The following is an 18129-nucleotide window of genomic DNA, read 5'->3' on the forward strand; positions in this document are numbered from 1 at the left end:
TAAAGCCACAGGGCGCAAACTTCTCTGTTACCATAAGGGTTCTGGACTGAACACGTCAGTTCGTAGCTTTGGTCTCCTTATTCCAAACCCTACCCGACCTCGCGCCGGTGCGCGCAGACATGCGGACAAGGATAATAATAAAACGCATTGAGCGTCTCATCTGCCCGCGAAACAAGAGGGGCTGACCCGCCGTCAGCGCGGCACGGGCAGGGGCTCAGAGCCGGCGGGGAGCGCACCACGACCACGGCGGGTTTGTCCCCGGTGGCGGGTGCAGCGGCGCGAGGCAGAAGCGCGCCTGGAGCCGAGCCGAGCCGAGCCGAGCCGCCGACCCCGCGCGGTTCCCAGCCCGCCCGGCTGGGCAGGACCCTCCCGCCCCGGTCCGTGCCCACGTACCTGAGCAGAGCGAGGCGGCGGCGGACAGGAGCAGCAGCGCCCGCCGCATGGCCGCGGTGCTGGGCTGAGGGCGCCGCAGCGGCCAGGTGCAGCGGGGCTCGTCGCGGTGGCTCCCCCGCTCCGCCCCCCCCCACTCCCAGCCGTGCGCCTGGCGCTCCTCGGGCACCACTGGCCGCGGCACCCTGAGCCGGGGGAGGGCTTCTCCGCCAGCTCCGCCCCGCCCCGGGCCGGGCCCACCTTCCCGCCCAGCCGGGCCCGCCTACAGCGGGCTGTGCTAGGGGTTCAGGCGCTGGTCAGGCACTGCCGGCGCAGCGGGGCTCCCCGGGAGCGTCCTGCTGGCGGGCTGCACCGCCCGGGCTGCCGGCAGAGCATCTCCTACACCGGCTTGCGGCGGGCTCTGAAGAGTCTGCTCAGATTTAGTCTCCGTCGTGCAGCTCTGCTTGATCGTTTAGACGGTGGGTGGGTGAGACCATCGCCCGGCAGACCGGTGTCGTTCAGCACGTGTGGTTAGCCCGCGGGTAGTCTGCTCTCCTTAGCTAGCAGCCCTCCCTACTTTGTTAGGGGGGGGGAAATGCCCGTCCCCCTTTTTATAACACACTAGTACTGGTTCTAGGCTTTGCAGAGTGATCTTCCACCCTCATACGCATCTACGGGCTTGGCTTCAAAAAACCAACAGGTGCTAGTGATTTAACAGCCCCTTTCCTAAGTTGTAAAAAAACTATATAGTCAAGCAACTTGAAGAAAAAACATAAAGACGATCTTCCATGTCCCACTTTATGGGCCCACTCCTGCTAACTACTGAAGTCGTGGGGCTTTGTCATTGGCTTCCAGCGAGTGGAAGTGGGCTCTGTTGCAAAATGCGCTGAGATACAGCTCCCAAAGCTCAGCGCTGTAACAGTTAAGGAAAACACTGAACAGCTCTAAAGCTGTATTCGGTTTCTATAAATATTCACAAAAAATATTTTATTGATCAGCACTACGGTGAAGGGGTTAGAACAGCCGGAGCAGTAAACTCTCTTCTGCTGTGCCTGTATCAGATAGGGGCTCTAGCTGGAGGGGCAGGATGCCCTAGGTACTCAACCTGCGATTGCTGGCTCCTACCAGGGGCAAGAAGACATGTTTTTTTCCTGGTAAGCCCTGTGCCTACAAAGCCATTTTATTATTTAATGGAGCTTAATTTAACACTCACATTAACATTAAGGGACAAAAGTCAATTTCATTTCGTGTGTTCCCACAAATTAGAGGCCAGATCATCCCTTCCCCATAGAAAAACCCTGCTGCAGAGTCAAGAGACACACATTAGCACAGACATGGTTAAGTCACCTCTGCATAGCTGGGGGATCTGTGGACAGTGGACTCAAGCCTGCACGGATCACCAGGGGACAATCTGGGCCTATGATATTAAATATTTTTGCACAAACAAACAATTATCTCACAGTCATAACCTATTTACTTGTAATCATGTTTTTATATCATCATACTCATTGCCACAGCAACTATTAAGAGGCCAAACACTGGCATAAGATATCCACATTAGAGTAATCAGTAGGAAATATTGTTCTTCAAGAGGAAACAATACACTTACCCATAGGACCTCCTCGAGTAAATCAGCTAGTGAGATAAGAACTACAAAGAAATGAAAAGGAAAAAAAGCATTTTAAGGCAAAGCTTAACTGAGTAATATACTAATATTTTAGGCTTAAATATCCCCTTTTCATCTCAAAGAATCCTAAAACACCACCTAGATGCAATGTATACAAATTATGCAGAAAGATCATATTACAGGCTAATGAAATGTAGCCATCTGCGGATTGAAACATGGAACTGTGTAACAGTGCACTGAAATGACACCAAAGTTTGTGAAAGAAGAGCATACAATACCACACCTAAAAGAAATGGTGAGGAGGAAGCTAGGAAAGCTGAATATTTGTTTTTTTTTAAAAAAATTAGAATTTGACCAAGTCACCAGAGAAAAGTACCATAGATTAGTTAGTGGCCATAATTGTTAGGAACCTCTGTTTTGTTTCTTTTCTATAAACATTGTCTCTGACAGCACAGAGCCCCCTAACCCTATATTAGCTCAAATAGAAAGAGGGCCAGCTACTGAATCTCCAGCAGGGCTTCCTACAACACTGTGATTTAGCAGGATCACCAAGGAGGAACCCAGCCCAGTTTATCAAACTTAACTGACAAGTATCCTAGACCAAGGTGGTATAGCTTACATGCCACAAGATCAGTTGCAGCTAGTGTTCTGAAATATGCACAGCCATCAAGTTTTATGTAGCTCCATGTGTCATTTTGAGTTAATTTGTAGGTTTATAAATTTGCACAAAACAGACTTCCATTTATAGTCAACACACCCTGCCTCAAGGGGTACGGCATGCATCTGTATAAAATATGGCAGCTATGGCTGGGGTGACTAGAAGGAAACTGGTGGCTGATGTGGGAAGGCAGTAGCAGGATGGCTGGGGGACACTTAGGGACAGTGAAGGTGGAAGGGGCAGTGGTGGAGTGCCTGGAGTTGTAGGGGGTGGGTGTTCGTTGATTGCTTGTGGCTACTGGGTTGCCTGGGGTGGTTTGCTGGCTACGGAGAGGGATGCAGAGGTTGTGGGTGAGCCTGCAGAAGATGTGGTGCTGGGAGAATGATGCGGGTGAGCTGCTGGCATTACAGGGTGGGTCACAGGTATAAAGTAAAGTTGTGGGTGGGTGGGTCACAGGTTGTTGCTACTGGGGGTTTGGCTGGATGCTGTGGATGCAGCCGCTGGGCTTGGGTGTGTTTGCTTAGGGACAGCTTAGTAAAGCCTGATGCAGGAGAGATGAGGGAGTCAGACACCAGTGCTGAGTCCCTCGGGTGCTGCTGCTGCTGCTGACATCCTTCCTCTAGCCACTGCTACCTGTAGTTCCTGCCTTGGATCCAGCAAGTGCAACATCATGAAAGAAGTCATCGGGTTGCCTGCTCAGCATGTGCTGCTGGGGATTCAATCTGATTTACAGAAAGGCATGACAAGTGTCCTACAGATGCATGTTGTTTCTTAGCCTTGGCTAGGACTATTGGGTCTGTGTTCTGGAAGCGCAAGCCAAGTAGAAGGGCAGTGGTTGCCAGATTTAGCTAGTTATCCACTTGCTTTGAGAACAGGAGTGGGCATATTATAAAACAGGAATTTCCATAGAGGATAACTTTGAAACTGTGCTTTTGTATAATTGGTATTATACATTCGCTTCAGCTAAACCTCCTCAGAAATCAGAAGGATGGTGGCAGTGGAATGACTGTATAAAATCAGAACAATAAATGCTAGTAGGCATGTGAGCTACACTAAAAGAATATACATCACAGCTATGGGTCTTAATTTTAAACATCTGTGGAAATTGTTTCATATCTGGTAAAGTAAAGTCAGTTGACATATATATTTCGTTAAATTCCTTAGAAATCTTATGATCATGTGGTCCTATGCAGACAAAAAAGTTAAAAAAAAAGTAATAGCTGCTTTACTGGGAGTATCAAAGTACATAAAGACAGTTTAGACTGAAATAATTTTACTCGTAGTTAATTTAATTAAAATAAATAAAAGACACTGGATGTACAAAACTAGGGCATAATTGAATCTTGTATTTAAAAAAATAAGCATCATGGCATCAGAGTAACAAAATAACATGGCTTTTGGGTGCAAACTGAAAAGCCCAAGTGAGGTTGTAGCATTTGATAACGCCGAATATTGGAATGGTTGTCTTACAGCATGAATATTATTCCATGCTAGTCTCATATCAGGCTTTCGGTATCACAAGTTTTCTTCACCATGTGATGATCTCTCCTTATTTTAAATCACATGCTATTTTTATCTCATTTCATTTTGTCTCATCTAGAGATGGTCTTGAGACAGAACCACAGGTCCAAAGCTTGCTGAAATCTGGGATTCTTGAGATCCAGATCCAAACTTCACAGCTCAATTCCATTTCTAATTTCACCACATCCTACCAAGATGTAATTGCATCTTACCACATGTGGAACTGGACACAACAAAAATTGGTGAAGAGCTTTAGCTGAAAAAAAAAGGGGGAGAAATTTCAATAAAGTTGAAATGTTTTGTTTCCATATTTTCTAAATTAAACATTTCATCTTTTTGTTTTAGAATGACATTTTGGTTAGAAATTTAGCTGATTTAACTAAAAACAAGAAGGGTAAAAAACCACAGCTGAAAATTAAACAAAATGTCAGGTTGAATGGAATGTTTCATTCCACTTAAACTGACATTTGTTCAGATTTCTCACTTTGGCTACTGAACTAAAAAAAGTAATAATAATTCACCCAGTTATAACTGTATGCTCTAAGCTATAAAAGTAGCCTAAAACCAGCCTTAAACAATCTATTCCCTTCTCAGAGCATTTACATCTTTCAGCAATATGTTGATAGTTTTCATACCCTCCCTTTGGTCACCATTCAGCCAAGCTATACTTTAAAGCTTTCCGAATACACCAGAATCTTTCCACCCCTAACTAGTTTTCAGTATTCTTTCCTGAATACCTTCCAATTTGTCAATATCTTTCTGGTATTGTGGTATCCAGAACAGTATGCAGTGTCTTTTGCGTGGTTTCACCAGTGATCTACAAAGGAGGACTGCCATCTCCCTGGGTCTAAGACAGTATAAGCATCCCAGAACAGTGCTGGCTCCCCCGCCCAATATGTTGTTACTTGCTGTAGTGTAATTTCTCCTTAAGGCCACCATGTTTTTATAGCCTGAGAGCCCCAGCAGTGCTAGTGAAGTCAGCAATACATGAAATAGCAGAGAAGCAGGTTACTGGAGCTCTTGTACCTGTTCCTACACAAGAGTCTGGATTTACTTGTTTTAAGATCGTAACATCAGCCCTAATCCAATTTCCTATTCATTATCATCCCTAGTTCTTTTTGGCATTACTGGTTTCTAAGTATCTCTTCCCAAACTTATTCTGTATTTCTTGTCCGTATTTCTGCTCTATTTCAAAGTGCTTTTTGAACAATTTGTCTTTCTTCACTTAATGATGTAGTATAGGTCATTTGCAACTGTAACTTCTTTCAGCTCAGTAGAAATGCTTAATTAAACTAAGCCTCACACCAGTACTAGTATCTGCAGCACTTCACTGTACATCCCTTCTTAGATAACACTTTTTACTCTAAACAATGAGGGGTACTTGTGGCACCTTAGAGACTAACAAATTTATTTGAGCATAAGCTTTTGTGGGATAAAACCCACTTAAGGCAATCCCATCTTTTCATGTAGTGTGTGTGTGTGTGTGTGTGTGTGTGTGTGTGTGTGTGTGAGTGTGTGTGTGTGTGTGTGTGTGTGTGTGTAATATTCTGCCTCCTGTATTTTCCACTCCATGCATCTGATGAAGTGGGTTTTAGCCCACGAAAGCTTATGCCCAAATAAATTTGTTTGTCTCTAAGTTGCCACAAGTACTCCTTGTTGTTTTTGCTGATCCAGACTAACACGGCTACCACTCAGACTTTTTACTCTATTTACAGCTCTTCAGATGTATTTCAATCCATGTGATGTCAGCTGGTCCCAGGTTGGTTGTAATTATTTTATCCAATATGATTTCATGACAAATTACATCAAATTCTTTAATCTCTAGACACACCATGGTTAATCTCTCTCTCTCACCCACTAATTTTGTGATTCAATCAAATAAAGCAAATTTGTGTGCTTTATGAGTTTTTTATGCCACCTATTGCTCATGGTTTCATTGTTCTCTAAATGTTTAGGGGTTTTTTCTTTTCATATTGGTTCCATTATTTTAATTAGGGATTCAAATTAAATTTACTGGATAGTAACTGCTAGAGCTGCTCTTTTTTCTATTTTTAAAAGACTGACGCTAACAACATTTTTTCCCTCCAGCCCTCTAGTACCTGGCCAGTTCTACATGACATTTCAAAATTATCTACATGACATTTCAAAATTATTATGCTAGTTCCCTTAAAACCCCAGAAAGCATCCCAGTGAGCACCTGATGACTTTACATATGTAATTTGTCAAGTATTCCTTTACCAGCTGTATAGTCATAGTTACACTGACATGGTCTTTATTAACTCTTAATCATCTGTAGTCCCTTTCCACTGCAGCTTTATCTCCATTCTGGTTTATTAAGGTTTCCTTTCTAGATCTTCTTTTCACCCAGTATTTATTGAAAAAATGTTTTTGAGGCAATATAGTCTAGCAGATTAGTAAAGTGTGGGGAGTCAGGAACTCATGAATTCTAAGGGCTTGTCTACATGAGGAAGCTCTTGCAGAATAAACTATGATGTGAATTTAAAACTCAATAGCTATTCTGCACTAGCTTCCCACTTACTCCACAATACAAGGGCCTTTTTGCAGTTTAACTGAATCCACTCTGAACATGGATTCAGGTAAACAGGACAAAGGCACTCGTTGCCCTTTTCTATTCTGACAATTTTTATAGCTATTCTGTGCTCTTTCCCTGGTAGACAAGCCATAGTCCTGACTTTGCAACTGCTTTTGCTGTGCGGCATAAGGGAAGTCACTTAACCTATTGGTTTCCCGTTGAGAAAATATAGGACACTTTTCTTTTTTTTTTCTTTTTTTGCAAACACACAAAACAAGTACTTACCCTCCTAGTTCATGGGTTATGAAATCAATTAGATAGAGGAGACAGGAAAAAATCAATTATCCTTTTCTGGCTCTCATTGAGCCCACTGTTGGATTCTCTAGGATAGGATGAGAACAAGCAGAAGCAGATACCTATCGCTGCCACTTCTGGACTCAGGAGCTTCACTGGTCAGTTCTCTGGGGATGGAAAGGGAGGAGACAACTTTTTAACATGTAACAGTGAGTACATCTAAACTGGAAGAAAGAAGGTGATCATTCACATTACGCTGCAGTCTTTTGAATGGCAATACCCTTAAGTAAAGCTAGCAGAAAATTTTCCAAACATTTTTCCTTTGGAAAATGTGTTTTGTGAAAATCTAAATTTTCTACTCAAACATGTCACTTTTGATGAAATTTTATTTGAGAAAAATATTGAAACAAAGTGTTTCATTAATGTGAAAATGGTCCAGACATTTTCAGAATGGAATGTTTTGATTTTTCATTTCAAAGTGACTTTCAAAATAAATTTTATTTTATATTATTTTAAAAAATTAAAAAGTCAAAATTGAAACACATTTCTGTTGATCCAAAAGACATTTGAAAATTTTGTTTCATGAGAAATTTAACATTTCATTTTGATTCAGAATAAAAATACATTTCAAAACAGATTTCCCTGCAAAATAGAAATTTCAGTGCATTCACAATTCTACCCTCACTCAAATCTCCTTGCCCAGGAGATGATATGGGATCATGATGGCATTTCAAATATGCCTTGTAAAGATATAATGGTAAATGTTCCTTCAGATTAACATGAGATCATGTGCATCTGCACAATTTTACGTGTAGAGATGGTCAGGAACTGGAATTTCCATCCTGTGGAAAATTCTGACATTTCAGAAAATAATCCTTTCAGTATCAAAACACAAAGGCAAAATTTCAAAATCTTCTAAAGATATGAAATCCCAGAAAAATGTTTCAGTACATTAAAGTATTAAGTATACCATATATACACACACACACACACAATATAATACAATATTAAAATCAATATTTTGCTACAATATGAAAACTGAAAGAAATATTAATCCAAATATCTCTCTCTTATGCCTTTTCCTATTAGTTGTTTGTGTATATCAGTACATAATAAATGAATGATAAATATAATTAAGCTAGAGAATTCACTGATTCGACTGTGCTGATCCTCATTAAGTAATCTTGATCAAAGTCCACCATAGGGAGAGAGCTATTGAGTATGTAGTTTAAAGTTCATACAGTACTAAGAGCCAAGGCAAACCAATGGGAGCTGATGGTTTCTATCACCAAGCCCTTAGTACTGCATGGACTTTCAGCCATTTTGTTATGGGTTATATACAGTACCTTTATTAGCAAAAGGAGTGAAGAACATGCTGCACCTTCCAGGTTAAGGCCTTAAATGCACAAACTTTCATGTGTTTTTGGTGGCACTCTTTTTATTTCTTTAAATAAACATTTTAATATTTTCCTTAAGAGCATTTTTAGATGGTGAAAGTAATTAAAATGTTGAACAGGTAAAGATTCATTTAATCCTCAGAAAAAAGACTTTTCAGTAGCCATGAGTAAACAAGTGTAATGTAAGAATCATTCTTAGACAATTACTTTAAGGTCAGTGTGACTTGTTTGCTTAACAACCACTGTGGTTTGAAATAATTAAAGAATGTTGGGTTAAACAGATCCTTATTAGAGTCAGGAACTTAATAAGTGGTAACCAGATAGTAAAATATTCTTTTTTTCCTTTGTTTCAGGCTGATATAGGATGGTATTGTCATGAAGAAATCTATATTCTTGAACTAAGTTATATTAATTTGAGACATGCTGGTTTAATACTTCCATGTGATTACTTTTACACAAATGTTAACAGCTAGGCAAATTAGAAAGTTAGAAACTCCATTAATACTATAGCAGAAAGACTAAAATATAAGAAATAAAATAACCCAAAAAGGGTTAGAATTTAGCAGTTTTTAAGTTTAAATATAAGATAGATGCCCCAAACACTATTGTACAGTTGATTAACATGCAAATAAAATATGTCAAGTTAGCCAGAGAGCTTCCATGAGAAAATTAATGACTACACACTTCAAAGTGTGTTCACTGTTTGATAGCAAGTTCTACATGTACACAAAATATCATGCAAGCCATCTTCTAATATATTTCTCCACACAATACACTGCATATTATACATTTGGTAAAGTATACTGCTGCTCTGCAGACTTTGCAGATCATGGAGGGTTGAGAATTGGGGATGAGAAGCGAATGCTAAACTTCCCCCACTCAAGGAAAAATATGTCAAAAGCTAATTAAAACCAATTTACAAATCTAGACAGCAAGGCAACAAAAGCAATTAATTCTTTAGGTCAAGACTGCCATGCCATTCTTAATTAACTTTGTTGTTCCCTAGAATTACAAGTCAGATGGTCCTTAATCAGGGGTTCTGAGGGCAGTGGATCATCTTGCACGTGTTACATTACAGAAGCACAGCAGAATAAAGTTATGGTCACTATGTTAGGCTTAACTCAGAATTTTGTTTCCTTTTGCGGGGGGGCGGCGTTAGGTTTGACCCTTAACATTCATTTAAAGCAGATTTTAAGATATTTGTTGTATTTATGTTGCGAAGCTAGACTGATCATCTCAAGGACAGCAAAATAAAAACTGGGTCAGTGTTCAGCTGTCTCTCTACCCTCCTTGAGTACAATATCTCCAGCCTAAGCTACCATAGGTCCTTTAATTAATATTACGAAGACTTAACTGCACATGAACTATTGTACTGTCCAAGCCTTTCCTCTGTGGATGTGTATCTGCAATAGTGCAGGCTGGATGCTAGTTCCAGAATTCCCATTCCATAGCAAAAAACACCACTTGGATGCAAGAGTTCCTAAAACAAAGGAAGCTCTGTAATCAGTCCCCACAAGCTGCTGTTAACTTTCATCCCAGGGGCACAGCAGAAAAATGCTTCCCTCCTTAATTTCTTTTTATTCATGGTTGCTTTCTATTGTCATCAGAGGTGTTTGTTTCATTGGAGGTCTCTGTACCAACAGGGATCATGAAGCAACATGGCAGTCCCCCAGAAAGCTCTCAGCTTTGCCAAATGGTGGTGCAATTGCGGACTGATGCTTCCTTCCTTGTTCCTGTTTTTCCCTTGAACTGTGATGATTTGAAATTAAAAGTAATTCCCTTCACCTGGTTGGTGCAAATGAGAAGACATTAGAATCTGTTTTCATACATGGAATAAAAGATATCAGAGTTTCTTCCTTTGTCCTTGAAGAACAGGTATCCAAGTATTCTAATGCATAAAGCAGGGGACTAGCCCAGACCTTGCATACTTCAACTGCCAAACTTGGAGGCTTAATGAGACCTTCTTCCAGGAGTGGTTTTCCATCCATCATAATATCCATCCCTAAAATTTTCTGATTATTTTTTGGGACTGCTCAGATCAACCTGAGAATTGTGATGCACTGGTACTCTTGTGTTATCACCCTATAACTAACGATTTCAAATAATAAAAATCTTGACAGTGGCAAATATAGACATGATATGCCTGTGTGTGTCAGGGAGGGGCTGGACAAAACCCAAAGCTGAAATACTTTGGGTCAAAATAGCATTGTGGTGTCTCATGGGAATTGTAGTTTGGGTGCCTTATGTTCCCGTTCTCCTCAATGGGCTGCGGTCTCTGGCCAGGAAGATCAATAATGCACCCTCTTCCCTCCCCAAAAGGGAGAATGTGGTGCATCATGGGAGATTCAGATCAGAGAGCAGAACTATGAAGAACTATAGGCAGGACAGAACCAGTTATCAGAAACAATTTATAGAAGAAGCTACTGGGATTTAACATGAGAAACCACACAAAATATAACAGGTGCAAAAATAAAAGTCCTCCTCTGTCCTCTCCACCACACTGTGGATTTATTTTTTTAAAAAATCCACAAAACGCAATATCAGACTGCATTCGTTCCTGCCGACTAGCCACTTGTTCTTGCTTATTCTACACTCAATCATAAAGGTTTAACATTTCAAAGTCTCCGATAACTGCATTTCCTGGTGCTATACAATGGAATGACACACCCCTGTGGACTCAGGACTTGGCTTTTTTTTTTTTTTTTTTTTTTTTTTTAACTGTATTGGATACTTACAAGAAAATTCTCTTATTTTGTGACATAGGGTGACATAATTGTAAGAAGCATGAGCTGGTCTTCCTAGTAAAGCATTATGTAGACATTTACTACATTTATGATCATTAGTAGAAATGGTCAAAAACAGAATTCCCATTCCATAGCAAATTCCAAAATTTCAAAGTTTATTTTTCTCTGAATCAGAATTAAAAGCTAAAATTTCATAACTTCCCACAAAATGAATATTCTGAAAAATTGATTCAGAATAATTAAATTATTTCATTTGAATAAAGGTAAAAACGTTTTGTTTTCATAACGTAATACAAAATATTACATAATAAAATAAAAAATATTTAAATATATTTTATAATAGAACATAAAAGTCAAAACAAAAAACATTGTTGAAGTGATACAATAAAGTGGAAACAATTTGGTTAGTTGCCCCCCCCAACTGAAAGTATCAAAATCAGTATATTCCCATGAAACTTTTCAATTTTGACAAAAGTATATTGTCTGATAGAAAACTAATCCATTTAAAAAGAAAAGGTCAGCTCTAATAATTAGTTTGTTGTTTTGGATTACCTCCTTCCCCTTTGCCTACCTAAATCAAAGCCTGAAACAAAAATAATCTGTTCAATTTTACTAGCACCCAAAAGTGGGAAAGTCTGTATTCCAATACAAATAAGAGACGAGGTCCCTGTCCTGAGGAACTCCCAAACTTATTTCAGACATGGCTCAATGACAGTGGCAACAGGACAGAGGATACAGCAGGAAGAACTCTCCTGTACCTTCTCTCCTCCTCTAGCACCCCTCTCCCCCCACAACAGAGGCAGGCATAATTTAGCCCTATAATATAATTCACTGTATTATTACTATCTCACTGACACTGGAAGGCCCACAGCAGTGAACTAGCTTCAGCAGGGTATAGTGCCAAATTCATCTCATTCCTAATTGATAGATAGGGTCATCAAGATTCCAGTAGGAATCTGACTCTGAGGAAGGGGTCTGAAAGGATTTTCCTGAATAAAAAAATATACATATGAAAGAGTGTCCAGATATACATATGCAAAGTGTCGAATGTATTATGTAAAGTGGCTTGTTTGTTATTTATTTATTTTTGGCTGAAGCCTTGAACCCAAGGTGCCATCTGTTCTACGTGGGCATTAGAAATCTCATGCATGCAGTTCCTTAATTCTGATATTCCTTCTTAGTTTGTTTTCTATATCATCCAATTTAGAATCATAGAATAGCAGGGTTGGAAGGGACCTCAGGAGGTCATCTAGTCCAACCCCCTGCTCAAAGCAGGACCGATCCCCAATTAAATCATCCCAGCCAGGGCTTTGTCAAGCCTGACTTTAAAAACTTCTAAGGAAGGAGATTCCACCACCTCCCTAGGTAACACATTCCAGTGTTTCACCACCCTCCTAGTGAAAAAGTTTTTCCTAATATCCAACCTAAATCTCCCCCACTGCAATTTGAGACCATTACTCCTTGTTCTGTCATCTGCTACCACTGAGAACAGTCTAGAGCCATCCTCTTTGGAACCCCCTTTCAGATAGTTGAAAGCAGCTATCAAATCCCCCCTCATTCTTCTCTTCCGTAGACTAAATATCCCCAGTTCCCTCAGCCTCTCCTCATAAGTCATGTGTTCCAGTCCCCTAATCATTTTTGTTGCCCTCCGCTGGACTCTTTCCAATTTTTCCACATCCTTCTTGTAGTGTGGGGCCCAAAACTGGACATAGTACTTCAGATGAGGCCTCACCAGTGTCGAATAGAGGGGAACAATTACGTCCCTTGATCTGCTGGCAATGCCCCTAGTTATACATCCCAAAATGCCATTGGTCTTCTTGGCAACAAGGGCACACTGTTGACTCATATCCAGCTTCTCGTCCACTGTCACCCCTAGGTCCTTTTCTGCAGAACTGCTGCCTAGCCATTCAATCCCTAGTCTGTAGCGGTGCATTGGATTCTTCCGTCCTAAGTGCAGGACTCTGCACTTCTCCTCGTTGAACCTCATCAGATTTCTTTTGGCCCAATCCTCCAATTTGTCTAGGTCCCTCTGTATACTATCCCTACCCTCCAGTGTATCTACCTCTCCTCCCAGTTTAGTGTCATCTGCAAACTTGCTGAGGGTGCAATCCACGCCATCCTCCAGATCATTTATGAAGATATTGAACAAAACCGACCCCAGGATCGATCCTTGGGGCACTCCACTTGATACCGGCTGCCAGCTAGACATGGAGCCATTGATCACTACCCGTTGAGCCTGACAATCTAGCCAGCTTTCTATCCACCTTATAGTCCATTCATCCAGCCCATACTACTTTAACTTGCTGACAAGAATACTGTGGGAGACAGTGTCAAAAGCTTTGCTAAAGTCAAGGAACAACTCGTCCACTGCTTTCCCTTCATCCACAGAGCCAGTTATCTCATCACAGAAGGCAATTAGATTAGTCAGTCATTTTCCAGTTGTCCGGGGCTTCCCCGGATCGCCATGAGTTTTCAAAGATAATGGCCAATGGCTCTGCAATTACATTCGCCAACTCCTTTAGCACCTTTGGATGCAACACATCTGGCCCCATGGACTTGTGCACGTCCAGCTTTTCTAAATAGTCCCGAACCACTTCTTTCTCCACAGAGGGCTGGTCACCTCCTCCCCATGCTGTGCTGCCCAGTGCAGCAGTCTGGGAGCTGACCTCGTTCATGAAGACAGAGGCAAAAAAAGCATTGAGTATGTTAGCTTTTTCCACATTCTCTGTCACTAGGTTGCCTCCCTCATTCAGTAAGGGGCCCGCACTTTCCTTGACTTTCTTCTTGTTGCCAACATACCTGAAGAAACCCTTCTTGTTACTCTTAACATCTCTTGCTAGCTGCAACTCCAGGTGTGATTTGGCCTTCCTGATTTCACTCCTGCATGCCCAAGCAATATTTTTATACTCACCCCTGGTCATTTGTCCAACCTTTCACTTCTTGTAAGCTTCTTTTTTGTATTTAAGATCAGCAAGGATTTCACTGTCAAGCCAAGCTGGTTGCCTGCCATATTTACTATTCTTTCTGCACATCGGGATGGTTTGTCCCTGTAACCTCAATAAGGATTCTTTAAAATACAGCCAGCTGTCCTGGACTTCTTTCCCCCTCATGTTATTCTCCCAGGGGATCTTGCCCATCAGTTCCTTGAGGGAGTCAAAGTCTGCTTTTCTGAAGTCCAGGGTCTGTATTCTGCTGCTTTCCTTTCTTCCTTGTGTCAGGATCCTGAACTCGACCATCTCATGGTCACTGCCTCCCAGGTTCCCACCCACTTTTGCTTCCCCTACTAATTCTTCCCAGTTTGTGAGCAGCAGGTCAAGAAGAGCTCTGCCCCTAGTTGGTTCCTCCAGCACTTGCACCGAGAAATTGTCCCCTACATTTTCCAAAAACTTCCTGGATTGTCTGTGCACCGCTGTATTGCTCTCTCAGCAGATATCAGAGTGATTGAAGTCTCCCATGAGAACCAGGATGTGCGATCTAGTAACTTCTGTGAGTTGCCGGAAGAAAGCCTTGTCCACCTCATCCCCCTGATCTGGTGGTCTATAGTAGACTGCCACCACGACATCACCCTTGTTGCTCACACTTCTAAACTTAATCCAGAGACTCTCAGGTTTTTCTGCAGTTTCATACTTGAGCTCTGAGCAGTCATACTGCTCTCTTACATACAGTGCAACTTCCCCACCTTTTCTGCCCTGCCTGTCTTTCCTGAACAGCTTATATCCATCCATGACAGTACTCCAGTCATGTGAGTTATCCCACCAAGTCTCTGTTATTCCAATCACATCAGAATTCCTTGACTTTGCCAGAACTTCCAGTTCTCCCTGCTTGTTTCCCAGGCTTCGTGCATTTGTGTATAGGCACTTGAGATAACCTGCTGATCGCCCCTCTTTATCAGTATGAGGCAGGAGCCCTCCCCTCTCACATGCTCCTGCTCATGCTCCCGGTGTCCCACTTCCCCACTTACCTCAGGGCTTTGGTCTCCTCCGCACGGATTTAAGCTGCATCTCCCTCTCTCTCTCTCTCCTCCATCAATGCCATGTGGCTCTGCCTCTCTCTCTCTGTCACTTTCTTCTCTTAGGCCAGTGTCTAGCACAGTGACTCATTCTTCCAAGCCAGTAACTTCCTTTAACGGTAGAAGCTCGGTCGTCAGATCATATCTCATGGCCTTTAATTCAGTGATCAGCCCCAAAATGTCTGCTTTGGTAGCTATTTGATTTTCTTCAGTCCTGGCCTTTCTGCTTGATTTGGCTACCACGTTTACTTGGAGTCTGAGAGGTCTCTATGCTGTGAGCAGGACACACTCCTCTTGGTATCTTTTTAAATTTCAGATTTTTAAAAGAGAATTCATCCTGTGCAACTCTCTGCTCTGATTTTGGAGGGGAGTTTAGGGAGGGAGGTGGGGTCGATGGAGGCAGATTACTTTGCTATCCCGTCAGAGCTCAGGCTTCAGACAACCATGTTATTCTACTAGTTCCCCAACATCAGAATTAAAGGAATGTCTGAAAATGCTACAGGAGGAAACTCAGTCTGGCATGTAAAAACCTTAATTGCGGAGTTGTTACAGCCGAACTGTACGGAAGAGATAAAAATTGACCGACTACATAGAGTGCAGCTCCTTCTCCCAAGGCCTGCCAATAGCCCAGAGACCAAACTGTGAAGTTTCATGATTATCAGCAGAAAGTTTAGTTATAAAAAAAGCTAGAGAGCATTCCGTGCTCGTAATGTAAGACCACAAGTTGCAATTTTTCCATGATCTCTCTGCCCTAATTTTTTTTTTTTTTTTTTTTTTTTTTTAAGAGAAGAGAGCGGAGGGAAATTACAGCAGCACTCAGGAGGGCAAGTATCAGCGACAGATGGAGATCCCCATTCAAACTCTTCTGCTTTCAAAATCAGTATTATCCCATAAGAGACAATAAATATGGGGGTAAGAACACTCCAGTCAATTGGGATAGAAACCCGAAACTCAACCATACAAAAGAATATTCCAGAGGTAGTAACTAAAGCTAAGCTACTGTAAAAGTCCTGACAGACAGCAAAACTCAGGAAAAGGAGAATAGGAAAAAACTCTAGAGACCATACTGGCAATGGCAGAAGTGAAACCGAATAAAAGAACTCAGATACCTGAGGAGAAACCTAAAGATTAACTAGAAGGGACTTCTTGGGGATGAAGAGGTGGAGAATGAATCCCTATGGATTGCAAGAGAAGTCGTCCAAGTGTTCATAGAAAGAGTGGAGAGGAATAGGGTTCAGCAAAGCACAGTTGTTTGGGGACTGATTACATGCAATGTTGGATATTTTATTTTTTGATTTAAATGAAGGAGAATGGAGAAGGGAGGGAAGCTAGAAGGTGGGGGAAAGAGGAATTATTACAAGAAATATAGAGAGAAGTTTACAAACAGAAAACAAACCATATTCAGATATTCAACTATGAATACCACATAATTCAAAATGAGAGACATTGGCCACACAAGGGTTCATTCCATCAAATAGCTCAAGAATCACAATAATTTCAAGTTTTTCAAAAAGCTAAATGGTTATTTTCAATGGCTCTTCCTTTTAAATTCAGATCTTTGATTGAAAGGGTTAAATCATGTCATTAAAAAACATTTACTCCCAGTGTATAGATGGGTGAAAAAGCACTTCCTTAGCATATGGTTTACAGAAGTAAATGTTCAACTTTTTTGCAATCACATTAAGAGCAATTAAAAAGAATTTAAAAATCCAAACTATTATTAGCTTGCTTATAATAAGCACTGTTGTTGTTTATTTAGATCCCAAACTAGACTATTTTACCTAAGACCTGAAGATATGAGAGCAGCAATATGAAACGATGTTGACATTGACCAATCCACACCACTTGAAATATATTGTTGGGTACCATATTTAACTATCTGACAATGCTTTTCTGAATATTTGGACATATCCTGCCTAGAGCTAGATTTTATTATATCATCTTACTGTTATGATAAATGAAGAGTGACATGGTCAGCAAGTTATTTGTTCATCATACTTAATAGGGAAGAGGCTCCCATATGCTTTTAACTTATCACAGCACATGCTGCCAAGTATTATATACTTTTATAAGGCTCCCATTGAATGACTCAACATTGATGCTAGCAATCACTTATCTTCAAGATGCACCTTTCCATATGATGTTATTCCATTTGTACAGTAACGCCTCACTTAAAGTCGTCCCGGTTAACATTGTTACATTGCTGATCAATTAGGGAGCATGCTCGTTTAAAGTTGCGCAATGCTCCCTTATAACGTTGTTTGGCAGCCGCCGCTTTGTCCACTGCTTGCAGGAAGAACAGCCCGTTGCAGTCCCCCCCACCCCCATCAGCTCCCCACTCCCCTAAGTTCCCTGTGCGGCAGCAGCCCATCAGTTGCCAGCAGTTCAGCTGTCCCTCCCCCCACCGCCATGTGCTGTCCCTGCCCTCTGCCTTGGAGCTGCTCCCGGGAGCCTCCTGTTTCACAATCATCATTGCTGTGTACAGTATTAAATTGTTTGTTTAAAATATTGTTTTTTGTCTGGTGAAAAAAGTTTCCCTGGAACCTAACCCCCTCCCCCCCATTTACATTCATTCTTATGGGGAAATTGGGTCACTTAATATAGTTTCGTTTAAACTCGCATTTTTCAGGAACATAACTACAACGTGAAGCGAGGAGTTACTGTAGTCTATTCTAATATATGATTTTCAACAAATTCAGAACTGAACCTATCTGAATTAAGAAGAAATTGCTTGGTCAGGGTCTGTCCCCCCCCCGCCAACTTCAGTGGGTTTCATTTCAGTAAGGCAAACAGGATTTAGGCATTTAGAGTATCCATGAGTAATAAAAGCTGCCTAGTTTTAAGCACATTTAGGATGTTTTGAAGCTCACTTACTGACATAGCTCCCACAAAGTATAACTTTTGAGTAAATCATAAATCTCTTCTGCTTTCTCTCACTTATTCCTTCAGTTCTATTTCATTACTGGTGTGTCTCCAG

General features: G+C 41.3%; 1 protein-coding gene across 1 annotated transcript in view; it reads right to left on the bottom strand.

Annotated features, from left to right (window-relative positions):
* ACVR1C (activin A receptor type 1C) overlaps positions 1-18129 on the bottom strand; it is an 82194-nt gene that overhangs the window by 51668 nt on the left and 12397 nt on the right. Inside the window, exons 2-4 of the mRNA XM_073305532.1 lie at positions 6994-7169; positions 4388-4431; positions 1979-2019 (exon numbers count right to left, since the gene is read on the bottom strand). Coding sequence (XP_073161633.1) covers positions 1979-1982 — 4 coding nt within the window. The 5' untranslated portion in view covers positions 1983-2019; positions 4388-4431; positions 6994-7169. The remainder of the gene's footprint in view (positions 1-1978; positions 2020-4387; positions 4432-6993; positions 7170-18129) is intronic.

This window comes from Lepidochelys kempii, chromosome 11 (genome assembly GCF_965140265.1).
Source record: "Lepidochelys kempii isolate rLepKem1 chromosome 11, rLepKem1.hap2, whole genome shotgun sequence".
Lineage (NCBI taxonomy): Eukaryota > Metazoa > Chordata > Testudines > Cheloniidae > Lepidochelys > Lepidochelys kempii.